Here is a 25,971-nt window from a genome sequence, read left to right on the forward strand (position 1 = left end):
AATTTTCATATTAAAACTATATACTGAAATGGGGTCATAATTCATCTCAGCTATTAACCCTATATGCACCTTGCATCAAATTTTATTTCTTTTCCCTTTACCATTAGTTTATCTTTGGATACATTTGAGTATTAATCAAGTTCAGTTCAGCATTTTAATTCTTTAAATTTTATTTTTGAATTAGTATAGATTAACATGAGGAGGTTAGTACTGATTATTTCCTATGCATGTACCATGTACTTTGAACAAGTTCGCCCCTCCCTACTTCTCCTCTTCCAAATATCGTGCAGGAGTGCACAGGTGAGTGAGGACATGGCATCTCTGTCTTTCTGAGCTTGGCTGATCTCATTCAACATGATGATCTCCAGTTCCATCCATCATCCTTGGCTGATCTCATCCAACATGATGACCTCCAGTTCCATCCATTGTCCTTGGCTGATCTCATTCAACATGATGATCTCCAGTTCCATCCATTGTCCTTGGCTAATCTCATTCAACATGATGATCTCCAGTTCCATCCATTGTCCCACAAATAACATGACTTAATTTTTCTTTATGGCTGAAAAATACTCCATAGTATAGATAAGCCATATTTTCTTCATCTGTTCATTGGCTCTTGGGCCCCTCAGTTGATTCCACAGCTGGGCTATTGTGAATGGCACACAAAAAAGATTATCCGGTGGTATATCTCCTGTATGATGATTTATGGTTTTTTGTTGTGCTGTTAATACCTGCTTTTTTGTGTGGAAATTTTGGAGAAATAAATAGTTTTCCACTCACCTTTCTAACCTCTGACTGCAGATACAATGTTTATCCCACTTTCCACTGAACCACATCACAGAGAGCCTCTGCTCTCTGAATGAACATTTGGGGCTGCATTTGTGCAGGTAGCTGACACATTCACCTAATTTCACCCATCAACCTCAGTGCCTCACATACCATCCCACATGCACTGACAAACCGCAAGTGTCCTTTTCTCGGTCCTGTGCCTGAGGTCCAGTGATCCAAGCTAGACAGACAGAAGGAACACAAGATGGCCCGTCTCCTGCTATGGCAAAAGTGTGGCGAGAGGCACCTTTCATACTTGGCTGCTTTCATGACTGTCACCATCCTAGTGGCTGAAAAAGTCAGCTGACTAAGCAAGCCCAGAGTCTAGGAGTCAGAGCACATGACTTTATTGTACCCACAAAGTGGATCCTGACTCTGCAGGGATGAAGAGTGAGAAGAAATCATCCAGTTCCAACACCACACTCACATGCTGTCCCTTTGCGGAGATGGGCTGAGATTCATTCTAACTTGCTTCCTACTGGGAGGCACTGAGCGTATCCCTTGTTCTTATAAATGACACCAAATTGAGCGCCTTTGTTGTAGTATGTTCCCCTTTGTTCAGGCCATTCTCCCCTTTGCTCATTTCCTCCAGGATGGAATTATTGGGCTGACGTGTAGGGGAGTTGTCGATGTTGATGAGTCACGGTGTTACTCTGCATTGCTGACATGTTTTTCTTGCCATCCTTCTCTATCAAGTAATAAATACTCCATATTCATAAGGCTGGCGTGCGGTGACACTGCAATCTGCATCCCAGAAGCTAATACTGTGGAAAATGCACTGAAAGGATGTTGACTTTTGAGCTGATGGAGTGTGCATGTGGCAAGTGCGGGTTGCAGAAGGGCAGTGTGGGCAGATTCTGTGTGTGTGAATCTCCACCATGGCCAAGGGGTCAACAGAAGATACCGATACCGTAACTAAGGTGGGCCCTTGTCAGCTAGAACCAGGCGGTGGTTTTCTTTTCATTGTGGTGGAGAACGTTGTTGTGTGAAAGGGCAGGTCCCTGGGGAAAGCTCTCGAGGGGGTGGGGGATGCGGAGTGTTGCTTTGGTTCTGGCTCATCACTTGTTAGGGACACCCCAGATGGGCTGAGGCCAGGCTAGCGGGGGACCTATGGCCTCTCCAAGTTGGGTCTCTGGAAGCTGTCTGTGACTGGGTTTTTCTGTTTCCTTACACACAGAAAGCAACTGGAGTCATGGTGGCACACAGTAGGTCCCCTGTGCTACTTGTTGGATGCATAAATATCCCCACAGCACAGCACCCAGTCAGGAAGGGAGCAGAGGCACAAAAGAATGTTTGTTTCTTCTCTCGATTCCTTTATCTGGGAGTGCAATACTTCCCAGAAGGTACCTGGAGACATTTTGCTGCAGTTCATTGGTCATAACTAAGTCACACGTCCTTGTCCTGGACCAATCACTGGGTCAAAATATACCCCATTGCCTTATGTCCGGGATGCCTGAGTTCTGTGATCTGCCAGCCAGAGGCGGCGTGTAGGATGGCTGGAGGGTAGACAAACCCCAGTGTTTGTTACAGTCCTACAATCAAGACACACTGCCATGATGTGAAGGAAAGTGTGTGTGGGGGGGAAAGGGGGGTGGTGAGGTTAACATTCAGCCTTGCACAAAGAGAGGTGGCATGGGGTGAAGGGAATGTTGTTAGCTTTTCCCTGGGGTGCACACTTTGGGGGGTTCAGCTGAGTGCGACTCGGCCAAGGTTTAGCTTCGCCCTGCACCTCTGGCTGGCTGTGTCCACTGCACTGAACACCTCCTAGGTTGTCCCTTGCTAGATTCTGGAAGGACACTAGGACTTTGCCAGCCGCCCTCCACCTCCTTACTTGACTAAACAGGGTGGCCAGCACTTCCTGCTGGGCCTCAACCTCCCATCTTCCCTCCATCCACCTCTCGTGCTGTCTCCCCCGGTCCCTCTCCTCCCAAAGACCAGCCTGTGCGCGCTGGAGCAGAGGGACTGCACCGGGATGGAGCTGTGCAAGACCCGCCCTGATCTCAGACGTTTCCTTTTATGTCACCGCAACCTGGGAAGCTAGCAAAACCATCCGCACTAAAACACAAAGTGGAAAAATGTGGAAAACGCTGCAGGGAGAAGAAAGAGGAATTCTCCTCAGCCAGACACAGTGTGCACTTTACTAACCTCCTATCCCAACCTGTAAAAGAACACACGGTGCCTTTTACACTGTAGCCATGTGGCAACCTATTTTTAACACTTTGTTTTATATTTTTATTAGCATGGATTCGCGACACAGGGTCTCATTTGGATGTTTCTGTACGTGCGCACAGTGTCCCTGATCAAATCCATCCCGTCTCTGTTGCTCATTCTTCCTTCGTCTCTTAGAATAGCTTCAACAGGTTTTATTGTTATATTTTCACACATGTGTATCAAGTGCTTCGACCATGTTCACCCTGTCCATTCTCCTCCTTTCCACTCCTTAACGGTCCATTTTACATTCTTGCCCTCCACCGCTTCAGTGTAGTATATGAATTGCGCAGAGGGGTTTCATGGCAATAGGTCACCCATGTAGGTTGGTCGTCTTTCCCAGTGTCTCTGCCCCTCTCTTTTTCAGTAGCTCTCTCTTGGAGAGATTGCTTATGTCACCTCCATGCGCAGATGTTGCTTTTCCTCTGCAGATTGTTTCTTCATCCTAGACGCCCCTCCAAGCTGTGCACTTCTTAGATGTCTCATATGTACTTTGCTTTGGTGAAGTTTTGTTAATTCAGTGTTTTCCCAAGTCTCTCTTAAGTTATCGTGGTGTGTTGAAGACATGGTCATCAAATGAGGATTCGTGTGTGACTGAGTGCATGCAGCCTAGACCAGCTTCTGTCTGTCTGTCTGTCTGTCTGTCTGTCTGTCTCTCTCACACACACACAAGTGGTATACCAGTAACAACCAAAATAGTCAACATGAATGGAAACATGCCCTAAAAGTACTGCTCTGTTTTGGAGTATTTTTTAGATATACTGGGATTTGAACTCAGGGCCTTGTACTTGCTAGGCAAGTTCTCTGCCACTTACTCTATGCCCTCAGCCCTTTTTCCTTTATATTTCAGCTGCAGTCATCTGGCTTAGAACTGAGATTCTTCTACTTACACAACCCATTTGACTGAAATACAGACTTGTACCATTGTGCCTGGCTTGTTTGCTGAGATAAGATCTAACATTTGCCTAGGGTAGCCTTGAACCAGGATCCTCTCCTAGTGGCTAAGATTGTAAGTGTGAGCCATCACACCTGGCTTAGAAGAGTTTGAAGACATAAAAATAATTATGCTTAGAAAATTTAATCGTACGAACATCCATTATAATACAAACCAAATTCATGACAGGATTTAATGATGAAAATATTCTTAGTGCTGCCAAAGGTACAGAAGTTGCCTGACAAGGAGTTAAAGCTGTTCATTTTCCTTTCCTTTATATATTTTAGTTTGGTTGGATTTTTTTGTTGTTGGCAATTATAATTTCATTGTTGGAAAAATAACATATAGAATTGAAGAAAATAATACATCTGTAGGATCAACTTATTTCTCCTAGGTCTCAGAAGACTTTTTTTTTTTATAAATTAAATTGCTATTGTTAAATTCTGCATCAGAACAGAATCTTTCAAAATTAATTTATAGCTGGGCCTGGGGCTTGAATTCTGGCCTGGGTGCTGTCCCTAAGCTTTTGTGCTTAAGGCTAGTGCTTTACCACTTGAGCCAAAGCTCCACTTCTGGCTTTTTGTGGTTTATTGGAGATAAGCGTCTCACAGACTTTCCTGACTGGGCTGGCTTTGAACCACAATCCTCAGATTTTAGCTTCCTGAGTAGCTAGGATGACAGGTGTGAGCCACAGGCTCCTGGCTGGATCTTTTTTTCATTTTAAAGACAGGTGCCGATAGCTGTGCCACAAGAGGCATCAGAAGACAGCAGCTCATTTGTATTGAAAATCCATAGGCAGCAAGAGTCCAGGTTCCACTCTAATCAATACTTAATGTTGTAGCAAGGGCCTGTGGTATGATTCACATCAGTAAAACTGTTGAGAAAAGCACAAATCAGCTCTTAGTTAGAGCAACTGCATTTGAGCTCAGCATTTTCCAGAACATTTTCTGAGAAACATTAGTGCTCAAGCTTCTCTGTGAAAGAACAAATAAATGTCTGTGATCAGGTCAAGCCGGGGGGATCGTGCAGTGTGGGATACGGGCGCTGTCACCAGCTGGGACCCTGCGGATTGTATGCCTGCATCTGGTAATTAGTAGTGGGAAAAGTGTCCTCAAACTTCCCGGGCTTTGGTTTCCTTGCCTGTGGGGTAGGAAATGTACCGCATGGTGGCACAAAGCCCAGCTGAGATGATAAATGGATCCGGTGCCGTGCGAGGCCTGTGAGCTGTCCGCTCTCCCTGGTCTTGTACTCTGCCCCCCTGGGAGGCTGCAAAGCTCCAACCACCCCCATCAGGATGTGGTCAGGGCACGCGCTGTGCTCCAGTGGCGCATCACACATCGAGTCCTCGCGGAGCAGTGTATGGCCTGTCTTCCCGTGGAACACGCACACCACGAGTGAGGCTCCACACTGCAGAGCCCAAGTGCAGTGTGCATCGCGTGGGGCTCAGGTACCGGCCAGACATTAGTGAAGATGGCAGAGCAGAGAGCTCTGGAACCCCACACGTGCGTATCAGCAATGCTAAACTTGACTATGTCAGCAAGAAGTCCCTCGGAACTGAAGAAATTGAACAAAGCCTTGGACAGCTCAAGGGACTCTTATTCCAGGAGTCCGCTGAACCAGGAGCGTTAAGTTTCACTGGGTTTTCACTTACCTTTTAGTATTCTCCACTTCCTAGCCCAGCAGTAGTTTTGAAAATAGCAGCCCACGCTGCTACACCAGCAGGAAAAGGACAGCCTCTGAATTGTGCCCCAAAGAAACATAACTGCCTAACATCACGTGGCCCCTGCAAGGAGACTGGCTGGAGGGGTTTGTCTTTATTCCACCTGACTTAGATCCTGCCCACAGCTGCCTATGGGGTGAAGATGTAGTTGTCCACAGCATTTACAGGCACATGGAGGTCATAGATAATATTTGGTACCAATGATCCACTAAGTAGCTTTGGCTGGAAAGCTGGGGAATGAGGTGAATTGGGACCAGGCTTTTACAGATCCTGCTGTTCCTAGAAACTGAGTTATTTCTATCGTGTGCTTTGATCACAGCCGTGCACAAATAAATGAGGAAATTGGAACTAGAGAAGGTCCGTTGCTTCTGTGCCTAACACAGCCATGTGGATCTCAGGCCTTAAGAACTATAAGGAATTTGGAAGGGTTTGGCGATGGGGGTTAAGGAATTCTGTAAGAATTTAATGTGCAGTTATAGTGTGAGCTCACAACATTAGAATGCTGACAAGAATACAGGCAGTAGACAGTTCTTAGGTTTCCAGTAGGAAAAGGACTCGTGGGGATTGGACTAGAGGCCATTTCTATTATATTCTGGCAAAGGATTTGTCTACATTTTGTCCATGTTTGGAGACTTTGTGGGAGACTGAGGTTAAGGCGAGGGGGTAATTTAGTTGGCAGGTAGAATTTCAAGGTAGCCCAGCATTTAGGCTGTGGTGTGGCTATTACTGGCTGGTTTGAGCTAGCTTTACCATGAGAATTGAGAGCAAAAATGAGAGCAAAAGTATGTGAAAATGCATTCTGACTAGAAATGCCCAGGGCACACAGCTGAGCGGTGAGAGGCCGGCATGGTCAGCCATCCTGGGCTCTTGACACTGTTGGAAACACACGGCCACGGTGGCCTTTGTCAGGAGGTGTTGGAATGGAGGGGAGTGGCTGCTTTGTGTGCTACAGGGCAAAGCATGATGTCCATCCACCGGGAAGGTGGGACCTGGGCCCAGCCTAGGCTTCCATGGAGGGGCTGCAAAATGCTGAGGACAAGCAGCACCGATCTGGGCATTTGTGCTCTGCAGGTTTGTTCTGGAAGAGATGAGATGGAGGGAGGAAAGAAGGGGAGGGAAAGAGAGGCAGAAAGAGAAAAATGGAAATTACTTCTATTGTCAATGCCAAAAGAAAAGACATTTGGCTCACAAAAACAGGACCGTAATTACGGCCGTCACTGAGAGGAAAGTTCATCGGAAGCTCTTATTATTATTTTTTCAAGAACGAGATGATAGAAATTCTTCCTTTATTTTGTTTCTGATGGGATGGGAGCTCAGCTCAGTTCCATCTTGCCCCCGATCATAGACAAGTATAGAAATAGTACAACCCACACCAGGGCTCCATCCTCAAGGTTAAGAAATGGAAGTTTCCATGCAGCTCCAGCCTGTAGCCCATTTCACCCCCCTCTTCCACCCCCCAGCTCACCACATACATGACTGTGTGACTGTGGAGTTTCTTCTTTTAATGTTACGTGACCCAAAGTCACATGTCCTATTTTAAACTCTACAAAGATGCAATTAGCTTTTTGTGTCTTGCTTTTCTCACCATTATTTTTAATGTTTGCCAGGAGGATTCGGCTCGTTTAGTTTTACTGCTCTGCAGAGTCTTTCTGCTTCCTGTGCTGGGAACGGGGCTGGGCTTCCCCTGTACACGTCATGGGGTCTCTGCAGAGCACCTGCTGTGGATTCGCACTGAGAAGGGGAGAGTTGCTGAGTCCCAGAGTTTGCATTTCTTGGAACTGACAAGTTTTTGACCAGTTTTTTTTCAGAGGGGCAATTAAATTTTCAGCTGACTGTGTTTTGGTGGAACTGGGGTTTGAACTCAGGGCTTGGGCACTGTCCCTGAGCTTTTTTTTTTGGCTCAAGGCTAGCACTCTACCATTTGAGCCACAATGCCTGTATATGTGGTACCAAGGAACTAAATCCAGGGTTTCATACCACTAAGCCACATTCCCAGCCCTTTGCTTTATTTTTGAGTAGGTTTCACATTTTTTGTTCCAGCCAGTATGGCCTGTGAGCCTATTTATGTTTCCCAAGTAGCAGCGATTACAAGTTTGCACCACCATGCCCAGCTTTTATTGAAATGGGGTCTCCGGAACATTAAAAAATCTACAATGCTCAGTGCTAATTGCAGGGCTTTTGTTATTTTTTTGTTTTTGTGTACCGGTTCTGGGTTTGAACTCAAGGCCTAGGCACCATCCCTGAGCTTTTCTGCTTAAAGCGACTGCCTACTCCTTGAGCCACACACAGCTCCATTTGCAGCTTTTTGGTGGCTAGTTGGAGATAAGAGTCTCACAGACTGTCCCGCCTGGGCTATCCTCAGAGCTCAGCCTCCGGAGTAGCTGGGATTATAGATGTGAGCCACAGTCACCTAGCTCAATTGCCATTTTGATAGTTCATTCTTAGCCACCATTTGATATGACCAGATTTAAATTTATTGTTGCTGGCATGATGAAATAGTATGTGTTAAGTTGAATGACCTAACCCTAGTGTTAGCATTTATTCTGTCTGCTAGGTGGCCAGGTGGCATGCAGGGAGGAGTTCCGATATGTCTTTGCATGTCCTGGGCTTGGGGGTGGTTGGCACCCCCTGGCCCTGCGGCACTGTGAGTGTGTGGAGTTTGCAGAGGGGTCTGTCTTGATCACCTGGAATAATAAGTAGACGCCTGAGGAGCATGGCTGAAACTATGATATATATTATATATTACGATATATAATATATAACTTATACATAACATATAATATATAACGATGCTGAAAGTCTGGAATGTTCATTGATCATGAAGAATAGGAACCTACGGAGACCCTCCCAAAGCTGGGTCTGCACCAGGCCGCCATCCGTCATTAGCCACCAAAGCCCACCTCTGGGCCAGGTTCCCTCTCTGCCTCTCCTCCCCCCGATGGCTCTCCCTGCCCAGCTTCCTCGTCCAGTTAATGTCGACAGAGGCCGTGTTCCGAGCCGGAGCCTTGGCCAGCCACAGCCCTGACATCTCAGACTCTCAGGAGGTGGAAGGCGGGAGCCGCGTCCTCCTAACAGGTGCTGATGCCAGGGTCGGGACAGCGGCCCCTGTCCCCCGCCCGCTGCCCCCTCATCGGCCCCGCAGACGCCTTCTGAGCACCGTGTCCTGTGAAGCACAAGCCAGGAAGTAAGCACAGGAGAAAGGGAGCCTCTGCTCGGAAACGTGCGGAGGTGCACACCTCTGCGCCATGCACCCTCTGCGCCAGGGAGGAGCAGGGGCGCCCCTCCTCCAGAGGCCCCGCCTCCCCCCTCAAGCCCTCCCCTTCCTCCAGAGGCCCCTCCTCCTCCCCTCAAGCCCGCCCCTCCTCCAGAGGCCCCTCCTCCTCCCCTCAAGCCCTCCCCTTCCTCCAGAGGCCCCTCCTCCTCCCCTCAAGCCCGCCCCTCCTCCAGAGGCCCCTCCTCCTCCCCTTCCTCCAGAGGCCCCTCCTCCTCCCCTCAAGCCCTCCCCTTCCTCCAGGAGCCCCTCCTCCCTTCCTCCAGAAGCCCCTCCTCCCTCCAGAAGCCCCTCCTCCCTTCCTCCAGAAGCCCCTCCTCCCTTCCTCCAGAAGCCCCTCCTACTCTCCTCAAGCCCTCCCCTTCCTCCAGAAGCCCCTCCTTCCTCCAGAAGCCCCTCTTCCCTTCCTCCAGAAGCCCCTCCTTCCTCCAGAAGCCCCTCTTCTCTTCCTCCAGAAGCCCCTCCTTCCTCCAGAAGCCCCTCCTCCCTTCCTCCAGAAGCCCCTCCTACTCTCCTCAAGCCCTCCCCTTCCTCCAGAAGCCCCTCCTTCCTCCAGAAGCCCCTCCTTCCTCCAGAAGCCCCTCCTTCCTCCAGAAGCCCCTCCTTCCTCCAGAAGCCCCTCCTCCCTTCCTCCGGAAGCCCCTCTTGCCCCTCTTCCCAGCCCCTTGCTGTTGGCTGCTAGTTCTGCAGGCGGTGGGGAAGCCCCGTCCCGTCACAGACAGGACAGCTGCCTAGCACCGGCTTTGTGAGTGTCTTGGCAGAAGCCGCCGCCGAGGCCGGTGGGTGGCAGTTTCTTCCTCCCTGCGCTCCCCTGGGCTCCGCACCACCTTTCTCTCAGGATCATGGTGGACGCCCTTTCCAGGGGTTTTCTTTTCCCGCCTCCTCCCTTTCTTCTGCCGTGGGCGGTCGTCTACTCCACGTAGGTGTCCCAGTCTTCTCTGGGTTTGGCCCTCGAGGCCCAGAGCTGATGCCCAGCACCGGATCGTGTTGAGGGGTGTGGTCCTGCGTGGGGGACACACAGCGCGTGGGCAGGCTGGCAGGCGGTCACCTCTGGGCCAGGAACAAGAGCGGAGGCCCGCTGGGTGCGGGGAGCATTTGATCCCTCCATGTGGAGAAAGGGGAAACGGTTTGATCATGTTCTGAGCAACTTCGTGAAAGTGAAGTGTTTTATAAAGGGGCGCTGCTTAGTGGAGGTTCCCAGAGGCTTGCTCATTTTCTCTCCAATTATGTCATTTTTCTCCCCCCAGATTTCTGTTCACAGGTTTGTCTCCTTCCAAGAACCCAAGCATGTGCTAAAGCAATCTATATTGTGACTAGAACATTTTGTTGCAAAAGGCTTTGGTTTTAAAGTAAGTTAAGTGAGACTGTTTCCAGTGGTGCAGGGCTGCTTCGATCTTACAAGTCAGAGGAAGGAAAATCTCAGATGAGCAAACCAAGTTTCAGCTGACCCATCTGTGCGTTCCGAGGCTCATGTGTTGATAGCTGCCACCTGTTATATTTTGCATAAACTCCATTATTTCCTTAACATTTTAGTAGTTTTTTCTCTCCTTCTCATGTATTTGTTGCAACATGCAATCATTTTTATAATCTTTACCTGTAGAGCTCCAGGGCTCAGCTACAATGAACCTGTTGTTGAAATGAGCAAATGTCATGTTTGGAGAGGATGTGTCAAGTTAGAATTGTTGAGGTTTTCTGTGGAACAGAACAATCAAATGCCCGGTCCATGACTGGGAATTTACTCGGTGGACCCTGGGATCCGTGCTGAGTGCTTTGTACATGCTGGAACCAACCCTACAGACACTCTGTGTTTATGTCATTGGCATCAGTGATTCTCCTATTATAGCGTGAGGGAGCAGGTTTCAAATCTAGTAACAGGAAGAGCTGTGTGTGCGGTCACAGCAGTATCCACCGGCACTGCGCCAGCCAGGAATAATAGTATAGTCACACCAAGAACACAGGGCAGTGACAGATCCAGTTTACCTGGAAGGTTTGACTTGCTAAGTGTTTCTCATTTTTGCCATGACTTTGGAAAGTGAGCAGTGGCATTGTCCTTGTGTCAGAGAATCAGAGCCCAGGTCGTGGTGGGTGAGGGATGCCGATGGGAGCAGGCCTGCCTGGCCCTGAGTTTGCTCTCATTGACAGAGCCAAGGCAGCTGTTGCTTCCCAAGGCAGGCAGGGTCAGCCATCTTACAGGGAAACATGTCCTGAGTCCCACTTGTCACTGGTGGGAAGGGGGGAAAAGTAATCCTCCATAGAATGGTAGAGAAAGCTATTCCATGTTCAGCTGTGTGCATTTGTTCGTTCATTCATTCACTCATTCATACACTCAGCTGCTACTTACCACAGCCCTCCAGCTCCTGGGAGCTCTGTTCTAGGGGTCTGTCTTTGTGATGTCTCTTCAGTTCCCCAAGTCATTAGCCATGCCCCAGCTAGCCACACCCTCCCGGCGTGGCCATGCCCCTCTAGGCCAGCCGCACCCATCTTCCAGAATGGCCCATCCACCTTCCAGCCTGGCCACACCCCTCTTCCCTGCTGACCAGTGCCCATCCTCCAGGATGGCCCTGCCCGCTGCTCACCCCGGTTGGTTCCTTGTGTGTTTCTCACGCCTTTTTGGTTTTCCTGTTCAGGCCTCAGGTCAGGTGTTCACCCCCTTTCCTGGACACCACACAGGGTATTCCCCAATCTCTGCACTCTTAGCTATTTGTTTCCTTTGGAGACTGGGGACCGATGACAGCTGTCTCTAGCTTTTTCAATGACCCAGTCATCCTCATCATTATCATCATCCTCATCCTCATCATTATCATTATCATCATCATTGGTTTTATGCGTCTGTTGAGGCTGCCATAACAAAGTACTTAACAGCTATTGGCTTCTCCTCTTTCTCTTCTTCCTCCTCCTCCTCCTCCTCTTCCTCTTCTTCCTCCTCCTCCTCTACCTCATCTCTTCCTTCTCCCACTCCTCCTCCTCCTTCTCCTCCTCTTCTTCCTTCTCCTCCTTTTCTTCCTTCTCTTCCATCTTATCAGTTTAGGTCTTAACTCGACCAGTTTGTGAGACTTTTTGAGTTTGGCTTCTCTCATTCAACATGATCTCCACATCCAGCCATTTCTCCTGAAGTAATTTCATTTCTCATGACTGAGTAATATTCCATAGCTCATATACTTATGACCCATATTTTCCCTATTCATTCATGGTTGTTGGATACCTTGGCCTCTCCCATAATTTGGCTGTGTTTTATTGGCCCTAAGCTATTCGGCAGTCACACTGGACTTGGCTCAACCTTACATTACATTTATCTAACTTTGCCACTCAATTCTGCTTCCATTTCTCAAAAGCCCGGCTACAGGCAGCCAACAATAATGGTGACACAGTCTGCATGATAGATTACTATGAAGTTTTCTCATCAGATTAATTGGTCTGTTTCCTTTGATCATAGCCTCTCACAAAGTCTCAGAACAGGGACAAAATGTAGACAAGCTAGAGTGAAGACATTTGCCAGAATGTAACAGTAATGGCCTCTAGTTCAATTCCCAGTAGACTCTTCTTTCTCGTGTCAAACCCCATGAGCACAGACTTTTCCACTTTTCTACCAGTGTTTTGGCCTTCTGAGCTTCCATGAGGTTTGTCCATTAAACTTACCTTAAAGTATTCCAAGGCTTTTTTATCTCACATCTCCAAAACTTGCCAGATACGTATAACTAAACAGTTCCAAAGTCTTAATTAAAAACGGCATGGGTAGGTTTCACCTCAGCAATGACCCCACTTCTCTGTAATAGTATTTTGTGCATGTTAGCTTCTCCCACTGCTATGGCAACACTATCTCAAACAAACCAAGCAGAGGTATGAATGATTTGTCCTGACTTATGGCTCAGAGGGTCTGCCTCTGTTTCTGTACCCATAGTGAGGCAGGACATCATGGTGGGGTCGGTGTGTGGCAGAAGCTGTTCTTATGGAGGATAGGAAGCAGAGAGAAAGGAAGGGAGCGTTATCAGACATGACCTCAGAGTCAAGCTCTTGGTGGACTACTTCTTGAAGGTAGACTCCATCTTCAAAAGTTTTGAGAATCTCCCCAAATAACACCACCAGCTGGGGACTAAATGTTCAACCCATGAGTGTATGGGAAACACTGAATATTCAAACCATAACAGATCCTGTCTGTGTCTCTGTCCTCCTTTATCTCTTTTCTCTCCCTTCTACTATGATGCTATTCATGACATACGCAGTGAACTGCCTCAATCTGAGGCTCACTCCGGAAAGATTTCAGTCCCCTCTGGCCTTCCTGCCAGCCTTGCCCAGGCTCTCTGTCATGCCTTGGGGCTGCCTGGTTGTCAGGATTGCTCCACTGATGATCTCTGGGCTATGAACTTGCATGGCTGGGCATTTCTTTCAGCAAAGAGAGACTAGCTAAGCAGGTAGGTAGTTTCTGAAACCAAAATATGCCTTGAGTCAGCCAGCATCTCTTCAGTTAAGTCGATTCCTGTGCCATGGTGGAAGTGAGGATGGATGGCTGGAGATGTGCTGCACCTCTGGACCCTGCGACCCCCCTGCCGAGGACCCGAGCACAGGCAGAGGTGGAGAACTGAGGGATTCGTGTGGGTTCACAGCAGCTCTGGCTCTTCCGCCCACAGCTCCCCTGAAAGTGGCTTAGGGACCTCACACAGTGCTCGGCTCATCCAGGCCACTCTCCCAGTGCCTCTGGCCTCAGTGCGTGGCGTGCTCAGTACACAGCATGTGCAGCGAGGCCCTCTAAGTGTTTCAGGCCCCCCATGTGTGGGGCAGTTAATGGAGGATGCCTGTTTGTGGTTAATGAGAAAATAAATCACAGTGTGAGCATCTGCGTTGAGACATGGATTTTGTTCCGCACTGGCTCAGCTTCCTTCAGGGCTCAGGCAGGACTAAGGCCACGTGACTTGATGTCAGCACTGGGCATGTGTGAGCATCGGAGCTCACTGTGCAAAAGGAGGAGGGATGGCCATTTTCTTGTCTCTTCCCTGTCACCCCTCCCCATTTAGCTGCTCAGTAGTTATATCAAAAAGTGTCAGGAAAGCCAGGTGCCAGTGGCTCATTCCTGTCATCCTAGCTACTCAGGAGGTTGAGATCTGAGGAGCACCGTTCAAAGCCAGCCTGGGCAGGACCATCTGTGAGACTCTTATCTCCAATTAAAGACCAGAAAACCAGAAGTGGTGCTGTGGCTCACGTGGTAGAATGCTCGCCTTGAACTGAAGAGCTGAGGGACAGCGCCTAGGCCCAGAGTTCAAGCCCCACGACCAACACCACCACCACCAAAAAAGCGTCAGGAGATGCTAAGCCTAAAATTCAGGCCTGAGTCCCATGCTGTTCTCTACCCTTCCCGAGGGAGCAGATAACACTGGTCTTTGGTAGCCACGTCCATGTTTCCCGGCGGATCACTGCCTTGGGAACTGGGGGAGCCTTTCCTGGTTAAGTTGCCCACTCGCATGCCACTCATGGGATTTGCCCTCCATTGTGCAGCTACAGGCTGGTTGAGGGAGATACCAGAGCCTTGCTCACCCAGAGTTGGTTAGCAATGACTCTGCTCTTGTTTCCACAACTCAGACAGCTTCAGGGGTATGTGCACAGGGTCCACTGAACGTGGGCTCAGGCCTTCACCCGTTCCATCCGCTGAGCCCCCGTTCCCTGCCAGGTGCCTGAGTGGGATTTCTGGCTGGAGAGCATCCTTTCCAAGTCCACATCGAGCTGGAAGCTCAGAGCATGACCATATTTGCAGAGGTAATTGAGGGTCTGAAGTGGGAATCTTCCTGCATTGAAGGTGTTCCATACATCAAATCCCTGGTGTCCTCGTGAGAAGAAAGAACAGAGGCTGGTACAGGGGTGGGTCCACACGAAGGGAAGGGCAGAGGCCGTGGCAGAGGGAGTGGCAGGGACTTTGGTGTCCAGTCCACGCTGGTGGAGGCAGGAGGGGAGCCTCCCCCAGTGCCCACGCCCTGACTTGGGACTTGTGGCCTCTCACTCAGTGAGAAGGTGCCTCCCTGTTGTCTCAAGTGACTAGTGACAATCTACTACGTCTGTCCTAGGGAGCCAGTGCACTGGCGCACAGGAGGGAGGTGTGTCCGAGAGCCTTGGCTCTCGAGGAATTCATAGCTGCGGTCTGAACCTCCCTCTGAAACACGGGCGCTGTCTTTCTTCCCCGGGAGTCCACGTTTCTACCGGCATCCCAGTGATCTTGTTGCAGGAGTTAGTCACGTGACTTCCTGAGGACTCAGGACTCGGTGTTTTTACTGATAAGGGGATAGACTGAATGAAAAGCCTTGGGAGCTTTATTAATCACATTTATCAACTGGGAAACCAACTGGAGGCTTGCAGAAATCAGTCACAGCTCCAGGCGGCAGATGCCAGGAGAAGTGCCAGGCACGTGGGCCTTGTGGAACGCCGAGGGAAAGTCTGTGCTAAGCTACCGGCCCTGCTGGCCAGCACAGACAGAGGCAGGAGCCTGGAAGAATCCCTGCTCCTTTCCCTGCCTTTTCTTCTCCTATTCTACGTCTTAAACATAGAATATTCTATGTCTTCCACATTGACTACTATGCCCTAGAGGCTTTCCATTTTACTTTTCATTGCTAGGTCTTCAGTTTAATTCCCCCCCCCCCAAGATTTCTCTCTCTTTACTGAAACCTCTTTTGTTGTCTTCCATTGACCTTTTATAAAAAGGTCAGGGTGGCTCACGCCTATAATCCCAGCTACTCAGGAGGCTGAGATCTGAGGATTGTAGTTCAGAGCCAGTCCAGGCAGGAAAGTCCGTGACACTCTTATCTCCAATGAACCACCAGAAAACCAGAAATGGCACTGTGGCTCAAGTGGTAAGAGCACTCGCCTTGAGCTGAAAAGCTGAGGGACAGCACCCAGGCCCAGAATTCAAGCCCCACGACTGACCAAAAAAGCCATAAACAAAACAAAAAGAAACCATTTCATTTATTATGTGTTCTTCTTTTGCTCCCTTTTAGCTGTTTAGCTGTATCCTTTGTGTTCATTTTGAAGTTTATTGGTAACTGAACTGTTTGCTTATTTATTTTTATCTACTTTTCACACCGAATTCCTTTGCTTCTTGGTGTATGTGCTTTGAGTTTGTATTTGCCTATAAGTGTCCTCACTCATCTTATTACACATTCTGTTCATCATTTCTTCACACTCAATGGCTAGGATGTCCTCCACTTCACTGTCATTCTGGTTCTCTCGTGTCAGTGTCGGTTTCTTGAGATGCTGTGTTTCCTACTTTCTCATAGTTCTGCATTGGGATTTACTGTTGCCATTTTCCCCAGTCTGGGGGGATTTTCAGGAATGTGGGACTCCATGCAACAGAACCAGGAAGGTTCTAGGAGGTCACCATAGGACACTGGTGCTACCACCTCCCATCTGCTGGCCATCTCCCCTTGCCCTGGGCAAGTGACCGCTGGCAGCCAAGCGCAGGACTTCTGGGCCTTTGGCTCACTTCAGCCTCGTCCATGCACATCAGACAGACATGAAGCCCCCACCGACTCAGAGCGTACACAGAGTGGGTACTCTTCTGTCAGGATCAGCAGTCAGGACAGTGCCAATGAAGCAAGGAATTCTAGCTATGTGCTGCAAGTCGTTGACACCTAAGCCCATGAGCGTTAATGAACCACCTGTTTCTCTACTCACTCACCGTCCCTGGGAAGCCCACATTTGTGGAGGGGAATGTATGAATGGAATACTTAGAACACTGTAACCTTAATTATTAAGAAACCCAGAGTCCGCCGGACTCTCCTGCCTTTGTAGACAAGTCTGGGCCTACAGTCTTGGGCTCCCCAAAGTGCTGACCCAGACAAGCTTCCACAAGATGGAGCTGGAGGGAGCGGGCCTCCTGGGCCGGGTTTCCTGGAGAGGGTGGGAAGAGTGTGACAGCGCAGAGCCCTTCCTGCTCCAGATAACAGGGCAAGGTCGAGGGAAATCCCTCTCCTGGAGGAAACCGGCCGAGAGGGGTGACGGCCCCTCTCCGCAGCACCGACAGCTCGCACTGTTAGAGGAACTGCTGTGTGTGTGACGCCGTCTGAGCTCTGTAGCAGGCGGGCACCGTCCTGCCATTTACAGATAGGATGATCTGAGGCGCGCAGGGGCTCAGTGACTCGTTTGTGGACATAGGTGGTGGCCGGGTCGCTCAGGTTCTCAGCCTGTGTCTCCAGACCAGCCCTCCCGAGCCCTGGCTGGGTGCCCCGTGGCAGGAGCAAGGGTTTGTGGGAGGTGTGGTGAAACGGCACCAAGCAGGTCACTGGGGTGGGTGTCCCAGACCAGAGTGGCGTGCCCCCAGCCCTCCTCCCCCATCACCCTCCCCCAGCTGAAAGGTCTCTGCAGAAACCTCCTTTGAGATGGGACATGACCACAAGAGGCCTGGCAGCGAGGTGCAGGCGCTCTCTTTGAAGAGTGGGTGCCAGATGCCGTCAGGGGCAAGGGACTGTATTTCCCAGCATACTGCTGGGCACCGAAGCAAAGCCACATGGCCAAGCATATGGCTTTACTTTTCCCTTGACCTTCACTGAGTGGAAAAGAGGTGAAAATAAGGAATTTCTTCTCTCGGCCAGCTTTTTTTTCTTCTGTACATAAACATATCCAGGTCAACGAAGCAAGGTTTGGCTAAGTTAACCGTTAACCTTGTCTCCCTATTCTAAGCACGTTAGGCATTTGATCACTTACTGGAGTCTGACTTTGGCCTGGCAGGGACACAATTTAGCTTAATTATCCTCCACTGCATAAGTTAACATACAAGGAACAAATTGTATTCGTTGACGTCCCCTCATGCCTGCTTCCATTACGCCGTGAACTAATCAATTCACTTTATCTTTGTAAATAAAACTCCTCGTTCCTAGTCACTGGAAACTGGCTGTAATTCCATCTAATTCAATAATATTTGCTGAACAGACGCTATGAATATAGAGATCCAGTCAGTTAATTGGTATGTATTGAATAGGGAGTACTACGCGAGGTGCCGAGGGTACAACAGCAGAGAGAAATAAACCTGGCCTCTGACCTCAAGGGGCCAGTGGAGTAGGGAAATGTGGACTCCATTAAGCATTCAAATTTATGCAGAATTATTCAGAACGTTGAGTGTGGCAGATGCACCACGTGACGTGAGGATGCGTGATCAGGCCAGGACTCGCTGGAGGGTGGAGCGGCCTCTGGGGACACACAGGCAGCAGCAAGCTGACAAGTGCAGGGCCTGGAGAACTTCAGAGGCACCGGCTGTTCTAGAAAGAAGTAGCCTATGTCTGCAGCACGGGGAGCGTGCACCACGTGGCGTCCACCAGGCGAGAGACGGGGCCCAGATCTTGTAGTCAGGAGTGGGGGTGAGGAGGAAGAACTTGCTTGGCACTGAGACTCCAGAAGAGAGGGTGAGTGGGATCACTGCCCAGGTCGTGGGGCAGGGGACACTGAGCAGTCACTGTGCCTGTGAGGGAAGAGGGCCGGTGAGAGGGGTGTGAGAGTGGACAGACAGGAGGACAGGGAAGAGGAAACACAGACCTAACTTGATAAAGCATGGGCTATGGGGCCGGGAGAGAAGGGAGCAGAGGATGAGGTCCTGGCTTGCGGCCTCGGCAGGTTGATGCGGCTTGGCGGGCACTGCCCAGCCTGGGTTCTGCCGAGTCTGCTCAGGTCTGCTCCGATGACAGCCGGGATGCATCTGTGGAGTTCCAGGCGGTCCTGAAACCCCTGAGAAATGCTATAGGGTAGACATCAGTCACACAGCCTACAAGGCCGAGACAGCTGGGGCAGTCTCTGAGGTGTAGCTCTGGGCTCTGGAGACCTTGAGGAGAGAGAGGTTGTGGAAGAGCCGTTGTTGGGTGCCTGGAACCCCGAGACTGAGTGTGCTGGGCGGTAGAAGTAGGAGGGGCAGTTGGTGAGGAGCATGGCTGTCATAGGGGGAGGTGCAGGGTGTGGTTAGGGTCTGGGGTCAGCAGGGTGGCTGTGCACTGTTGACCTGTGTTGGGAGAGGGGTTGGGGTGGAGCCGATTCACCCTGGGGTGGTGAGGGAGGATGTAGGCATAGTTAGATGAAGAGTCCTACCACCATGAATTGCAAGAGGGACACATGACCAATGAAGTGGCAGGTGGATGGTAAGGCAGCAGCAGCCTGGTCTTCCAGTAGCTCACAATGTCAAGGGTTAGACAGACAGACAGACAGGCAGGAATGGACTGAGAAGGGGTGAGCCAGCCTCAGGTAAGCTGCTCTTTGGGTGTGTGAAAGGGCCAGGTGGATAAGAGTGGGGGTCACCACAGGGAAAGGCCATTCTGGAAAAGAACCGCATGCGCAAGGATTTCAGATCTCTGGGTTCTCATGTCACTTCCCCTGTCCCTGCAAAGATATCTCACCTTGTGTGTCACTGGTGAGGTTTTAACTGTGGAGAGAAAGCGGAATATGCTGAGTATTTTCTGAAGCACTCCAGTGATGGCCAGTGTAATGCATCTGAATATAGAAAACACTGGGGTTAAGACACACATGGGAAGAGATAGTTAAGAACTAAGGGGAGGGGCAGTTAGTACTCAGAATAGATATAGAATTCAAAATGTTGCATATCAAGTCCGGTGGCTGTATTCCTAGCTACTCAGGCTGAGATGTGAGGATGTGGTTTAAATCCAACTTGGGCAGAAAGATCTCTTGAGACTCTTACCTCCAGTTAACCAGCAAAAAGCCAGAAGAGGAGCTGTGGCTGACTCCAGTGGTAGGGTGCCAGCCTTAAGAAAAAGAAAAGGCTGCCGGGCGCTGGTGGCTCACGCCTGTAATCCTAGCTACTCAGGAGGCTGAGATCTGAGGATCGCGGTTCAAAGCCAGCCCGGGCAGGAGAGACCGTGAGACTCCTATCTCCAATAAACCACCAGAAAGCCGGAAGTGGCGCTGTAGCTCAAGTGGTAGAGCGCTCGCCTTGAGCTGAAGAGCTGAGGGACAGCGCCCAGGCCCAGAGTTCAGGCCCCACAACCGACAAAAAAAAAAAAAAAAGAAAGAAAAAGAAAAGGCTTAGGCCCCGAGTTTAAGGGACCTAGGAAAGGCACATGTACACATACGAAAATAATGTTATCATCAAAAAGACCTAATGATCCAGTCAATAAATGGGCAATGGACGGCCACCTTCCCAAAGCAGCAGCACAGACTGCCAGCAAAGACGTGGGAAAAAATTGTCCACCATTTTTAGCCACCAGAGAAATGCAGATTACAAGTACACTGAAATCCTATCTCACCCCAGTCACAATGGCTGTCATTAAGAAAACAGATGACAATAATACATGCTTGTGAGAATGTTGGCTGGGGGAATTAAATCCTTAAACACTGTTGGCAGGAACATAAGTTAGTGCAGTCACTACAGACACCAGTATGGAGAGCCCTCAAGAAAGCAGAAGTAAAACTTCCTGAAGGTCTTACTATAGCATTCTTGGACAGACACCTGAAGGAATCCAAGTTAGCATACAATAGAGATACTTGGACACCCGTGTTGATTGTGGGACTATGCACACATATAAAAGTAACAGAATCAGCCTGTGTGATCATCAGTGACTTCCTAGGCAAAGAAAACATGATAGGTTATTATTCAGCCATAAAGAAGTACATAATGTCATTTGCAGGTAATCATGTTAAGCAAAACAAGCCAGACTCAGAAAAAACATGCTTTCTCTCATAAGTAGAATGGAGTTCTTTTTTTCTTTTTTCTCTCTTAAAAAAATGTGATATCATTCAGTAGTCCTGGGTCCTTTTCTTTTCTCCATCAAATAAGGAATTAGGAGGCAGAAAACATGGTACCAGAAGCAAAGTTTATTTGAAAGCAAGAGTAAGACACCAGAGGAAACTGAGGAAAAGCCTCTTGGCTACTAGTGGGTTGGTACAAGCCTCCAACCTGGACTCCCAATTGGGAGGGCTGTCTTATGCTATATGAGGTCTTATTCACCTGTTTTCCAGATGAGGAGGAAGAGGAGGAGGGGGAGGAGAAGGAGGAGGAGGAAGAAGAGGAACATATACACTTCTCAGTGCAAGAGAGCTAGAAGTGGGGCCCAGAAATCAGTAGCCTGATGCAGTCTCCTGGGTCCCTCTTTTAGTCCTTCAGGCGAGCCTCAGCTGCTCTGGCATCCGGTTGGGTCACCACACCCCTCATGCCAAGGGAGGGGCGACTGTCCCCTGCGTGGGTCTGCTCCTGGGTCCTCAGGGGCTTTGCTTTCCCAGAATCATTACCTCAACTTCCCTAGGGAAGCTCCCATCGGCTTCACTGGCCGCCCTCCTTTCTCAGGGTCCCCAGAGAGGAAGGCTGTCACCGCTACTGGTTGCTGTCACTCCTGCCCTCCTAATTTCCCCCCTTCGCCTCTCTCAAATGTGAAGTTAGAGGGGGGTTGCTTACAAACATGTAGGAGCCCAGTGGCAGAGGGAGGGGAGCCAGGGAGGATGATGGAGTGACCATGGTTAACACGCATTGTGTACATGTATGGAACGCAGCATTTCAAATAATTAACATACACAAGTACAAAAAAGTGAAAACAGTCACAGTAGAAAAACACCTCACTAGCCAGGGGCCATGTCTGTAATCCTTGCTACTCTGGAAGCTGAGATCTGAGGATTGAGATCCAAAGGCAGCTGAGACCCTTATCCCCCATTAACCAGCAAAAAAGCCAAAAGAGGGGGCTGTGCTCAAGCGGCCGAGCATTAGCCTTGTACAAAGTGCTTAGGGACAGTGCCCAGCCTAGGACTGGCATTCCCCCCCTTCCCTGAAAAGAGACAAAAAAACATCTGAATACAAGTTTCACAAACCTGACTTCTCTTTCCCTTTCTTTCTCTTTTGTAGTCAACTTTGACCACTTTCAGATTCTGCGGGCCATTGGTAAAGGGAGTTTTGGAAAGGTAAGAATGATAACATTTTCAAACAAATTTCCTCACAAAAGCACAATTTCCTACGCTTAAGTGTGTGTGTATGTGAACACTGTGTGTGAACACCGTGTGGGCTACTGGGCGCTGGGAATTTCCTGCTAACAGTTTTCAGCTTCACTCATTTGAAATGTGAATGGAAGTTTGAATGGTTTTCTTTGGATCTGGTATGATTTTATTCTGAGAATTGAATTAGCATGGCATCCCTGGTTTGGATGAATTATGGTGGTGATTATTTCAAGATTGCTAATGCTGTGTCTTCCTTGGAGAATCTAAATGAGGAAAGTTGGGAGGGGATTGATAAACCAACAGCAGACATCACGGAGCAGCTCTTTTTGGCAGCATAGACATTTGGTGTCTGCTATCACAGACCTAGGTTTGTGAGCCTTGGCCGGTGTGGAAGACTATCAAAACTTGTGAGCAGGGGCTGGGAAGGTGGCTCAGTGGTAGAGTGCTTGCCTCATATGCATGAGGTCCTGGGTTCGATTCCTCAACACCACAAACAGAAAGAGCCAGAAGTGGCGCTGTGGCTCAAGTGGTAGAGCACTAGCCTTTGGCTGAAGAGCTGAGGGACAGTGCCTAGGACCAGAGTTCAGGTCCCACAACTGACCGAAAACAAAACACAAACCTTGTGAGCAGGCAGAAACTAACTCCTCAGAAACCGAAACATTCCTGGACAAGCCCCAGTCTACTCCACGGACTCAGAACTGTCCCTCGCCCACAGTTGCCTTGAGCTTCTGTGGAATGCAAAGTCTTGTCTTCTCTTTCAGGAACTAGAATTATTTCCATTTCCTGGGTGAAGGAATTTAGATGCAAAACCATGCTGGGTGGCCCAGGAAGAGGGGTCACTTTGTCCATGCCCACAGGCAGGATAACACCGAGGCTGGGAACCGAACGCAAGGCTGTGTGATGATGAGGCACCACACACCCTGCTCAGAGCACCGGGAAGTTACAGAGTCAGACCTAAGAAACTAGAAAGAATCAAACAAGTTCTCCCCTCCCTCTCCCTCTCCCTCTTTTTCTTCTCTTATTGAGCCAGTCCATGAATATTACCTGACTCCATGCCTGCCACTCCCCTAGACTCTGTTGATCAGTAGACATGCAACCAGACCCATGTGCCTTTTCTCAAAGAACTGATGTTCATTCAGAAAGAAGGAAGATAGCAGACTGACAGTATGCATGATTGTGTACATGACGTGCTAATCCATGTCCTGGAAGCACAGCGGGGAAAGGAGAGCTGAGCACCAGGAGGGAAGTCATTAACTACATGTGGATATTAAATCTGACATCAATTAACATTGGATACAATGGTTAAGGTCCAGTTCCTGAAGTCGCAATAGTTCAGTAGCCATTTTGCTAGCCGTTGCTGTACTGGGCGGCTGGGAGTCTGGAATGTTCCTGTCATCACCGATGTTGTGCTGGAGAACCTCACTTCTCACACAGTGTTTTGGACTCACCTCGGAGCAGACACCCAAGCAAGGCGAAGGAAGGGGACACGTGGCTCCCAGGGGAAGGACCCCAGGTGCAGAGGCCACGGACAGACATGTGCCGGGACCGTGAGAAGCTTGCTATGCAGGCCTGATGGAAGGGGAGGTGGGAGGAGTCCGCTGGACTCAGGCCACGGGAGGCCTTGTCTCCTATGGTAAAGACTTAGGCCGTTTGTCAGAGGGAGAAGGGAAGGCCCTGGAGAGTTGTGAGTGGAGAAGCAGCATGATCTGCTCACAGAAGCTCATCAAAGGCCACGTCAGCAGTCTTGTCGAGAGGAACGTGTGAGGGCCAAGGGGAGATTCAGGGAGAGCAGCGAGAAGGCTGCTCTAGAGTCTGGCAAGCAGGGCCACCAGCTTGGCTCTTGGGTGGTGTAGACAGTAAGCATGAGTTCGATTTTAGACACATTTCAAAGCTGCCTCTGGCTCCAGTTGCCTCGCAGGTCATAGATGTCAGCAGACCCAGATTCTTCCCGTTCCCATCCTTCCTTGCAGGATGTGATCTTCCCCTTGGGGCTCAGACCTCCTGGTTTTAAGACGTGAACGTCCCACAATTCCTCCCAGCCAACTTCTTCTGCTTCATTGGTTGTCGTTGGTCATGTGACCACCATACCTGCTAAGAATGCTGGGGACATGAGTCTCTAATTTTCAGCCTGCATTTGGAAGACTGGCTCTTCCTAGAGGAGGAGGGCAGTGGCCTAGCTCAGCTGGGCCCCCAAAGTGCCTTTAATCACATGCAGTGTACTGACCACTATGGCACTCATTTCTTGGGGAGCAAAAGTAAATGAGACATGGTCCTGGGTGAGCCAGAGCTCAGCACTGTATGGGTGGACTGATATGTGGACTGGAGTGTCCAGTGACTCACTCAGTTCCTGGGGCAGATCGTCTTCTCTGAGGGAGAGACTCCCTGGCCACTTCTTCTCTTTTGCTCAAGTGGTTTTGTGGTATAGAGCTTTTCAGTGTCTTTCTCCACACGATATATTTGGGATTCAGGCCCTACACAGAACATTGCTGAGCTGGTGCAAATTCTACCGAGTGGAACTGCAAGCATATGGTGGGGGCAGGATATTTGCTCTGTCAGGTGAATTGGATGTCTTGTTAATCATATGATTACAGAGCTGCTGAGCAGTCAGGAGTCATCATCCTGACAACACTGATGCATACATGAGACATAGAAAACTTTGACCTGGTGTGGGTGGCTTACGGGCCCAGTAGGTCAGACCACAGGACCCAGGTATTTGGTCAAATCTTGCTCTTCATGACACCATTGGTGGTACTCTTTTTGTTTTGTTTCGTGCTGGTCCTGGAGCTTGAAATCAGGATCTGAGTCCTGTTCCTGATCATTTTGCCCAAGGCTAGTGCTCTTCCACTTGAACCACAGCTCTACTTCTGGCATTTTGGTGGTTAATCGGAGAGAAGAGTCTCATGAACCTTCCAACCTTGGCTTGCTTTGAGCCTTGATTCTCAAATCTCAGCCTCCTGAGTAGCTAGGAGTATAAGCATGAGCCACCAGTGCCTAGCTTCCGCCATTTTAATTGTATCCCATAAAGCCTGAAATAGCATTTTATTATTATATAGCTCAAAATATTTTCTAATTTCATTTGTGAGCTCTTCTTTAACCAATAAATTATGTAGGCAAGTATTGTTTTATTTCAAAGTACCCCTTTTCCAAATTTCTTATTGTTCTTGATTTTAAGGTATTCTGTTTGGGTCCAGAATATACTCTTACTATTTCATCTCCTTTACATGTACTGAGATTTATTCACTAAAAGGTGTTTCAGAGTTGCTAGGGATGAGTTAATCGAAAGTGTCATCACTGACTTTGCAAATCTAATGGTTTTGTCTACTTCTGAGATAGTTGTATGTAATCTCCAGCTATGATCAATTCTGTTAGTGTTGGCTTCTTCTGTGTTAGATACACACGAATTTCTGATTGTGGTGGCCTCTCACAGTGAATTGGTCCAGTTATGAAATAAATGCCTTTCTCTTTCCTGGCTAATGCTTTTTATGTTGAAGCTTACCTTCTCTGAGATTAAGATAGCCACCCATTCTACATGTTTACTGTTCCTGTGAATGATAGGTATATTTTCTCTGCATTTGCTTTTAATCTGTTCTTTCCATTTAATATCAACATTTTGAAGTCAGAGTCTATTCTGAAAATCTCACTTTGAGCTCAATTGCTTCATTAACAGTTGATTATTGGTATGGTTTGGTTCAGATATTGCATGGCTTTATTTTCCTCTTAATCTTCTAATCATTTCTTAAGTGCTGGAGGATTGAACCTGGGCCTCATATACGTACAGCAGGCTCTCCACTGCTAACTCCATCCCCAAGCCCTTTCTATTTTTGTTCTGTTTCTCTTTCTTGTATTGTTTGGGTTGAGTATCTGGAACCCCTTCCATTTTTTTTTTAATTGATGTGGTGGCTATACTACTCTGTGTTACAATTTTAAATGGTTGCTCTAGGGATTGTACACATCTTACCTATCTATCTATACACACACATAGGTATGTGTATATATAATTTCACACTCTGCTGAGTTACATTTCATATAAAATACAAAATCATTGAAATTGTAGAAGTCTGTTTACCGCTGATAGCCTTTATACTGTAGTCAAATGCCTCTGCTTCTCAAATTTTAAAT

At 48.8% G+C, this 25,971-nt stretch overlaps 1 protein-coding gene across 5 annotated transcripts in view; it reads left to right on the forward strand.

Moving 5' to 3' along the window:
* The window catches only part of Stk32b (serine/threonine kinase 32B), a 178,938-nt gene that overhangs the window by 12,406 nt on the left and 140,561 nt on the right, over positions 1-25,971 (forward strand). Inside the window, exons 1-2 of one of the 5 annotated variants that reach the window (XM_070012413.1) lie at positions 9,657-9,706; positions 21,764-21,819. The exons of 1 other annotated variant lie outside the window; for it this stretch is intronic. Coding sequence is in view for 1 of the 4 variants with exons in the window: in XM_070012411.1 (XP_069868512.1) it covers positions 21,764-21,819 (56 nt within the window). In the remaining 3 variants the exon portion in view is untranslated. Of the gene's footprint in view, positions 1-9,656; positions 9,741-18,188; positions 18,336-21,763; positions 21,820-25,971 lie in introns of those variants that run through there. 3 more of the 5 variants (XM_070012416.1, XM_070012412.1, XM_070012411.1) reach the window with 3 other exon arrangements.

The sequence above is a fragment of the Dipodomys merriami genome, unplaced genomic scaffold (genome assembly GCF_024711535.1).
Source record: "Dipodomys merriami isolate MVZ:Mamm:240054 unplaced genomic scaffold, mDipMer1.0.p SCAF_9, whole genome shotgun sequence".
NCBI lineage: Eukaryota > Metazoa > Chordata > Mammalia > Rodentia > Heteromyidae > Dipodomys > Dipodomys merriami.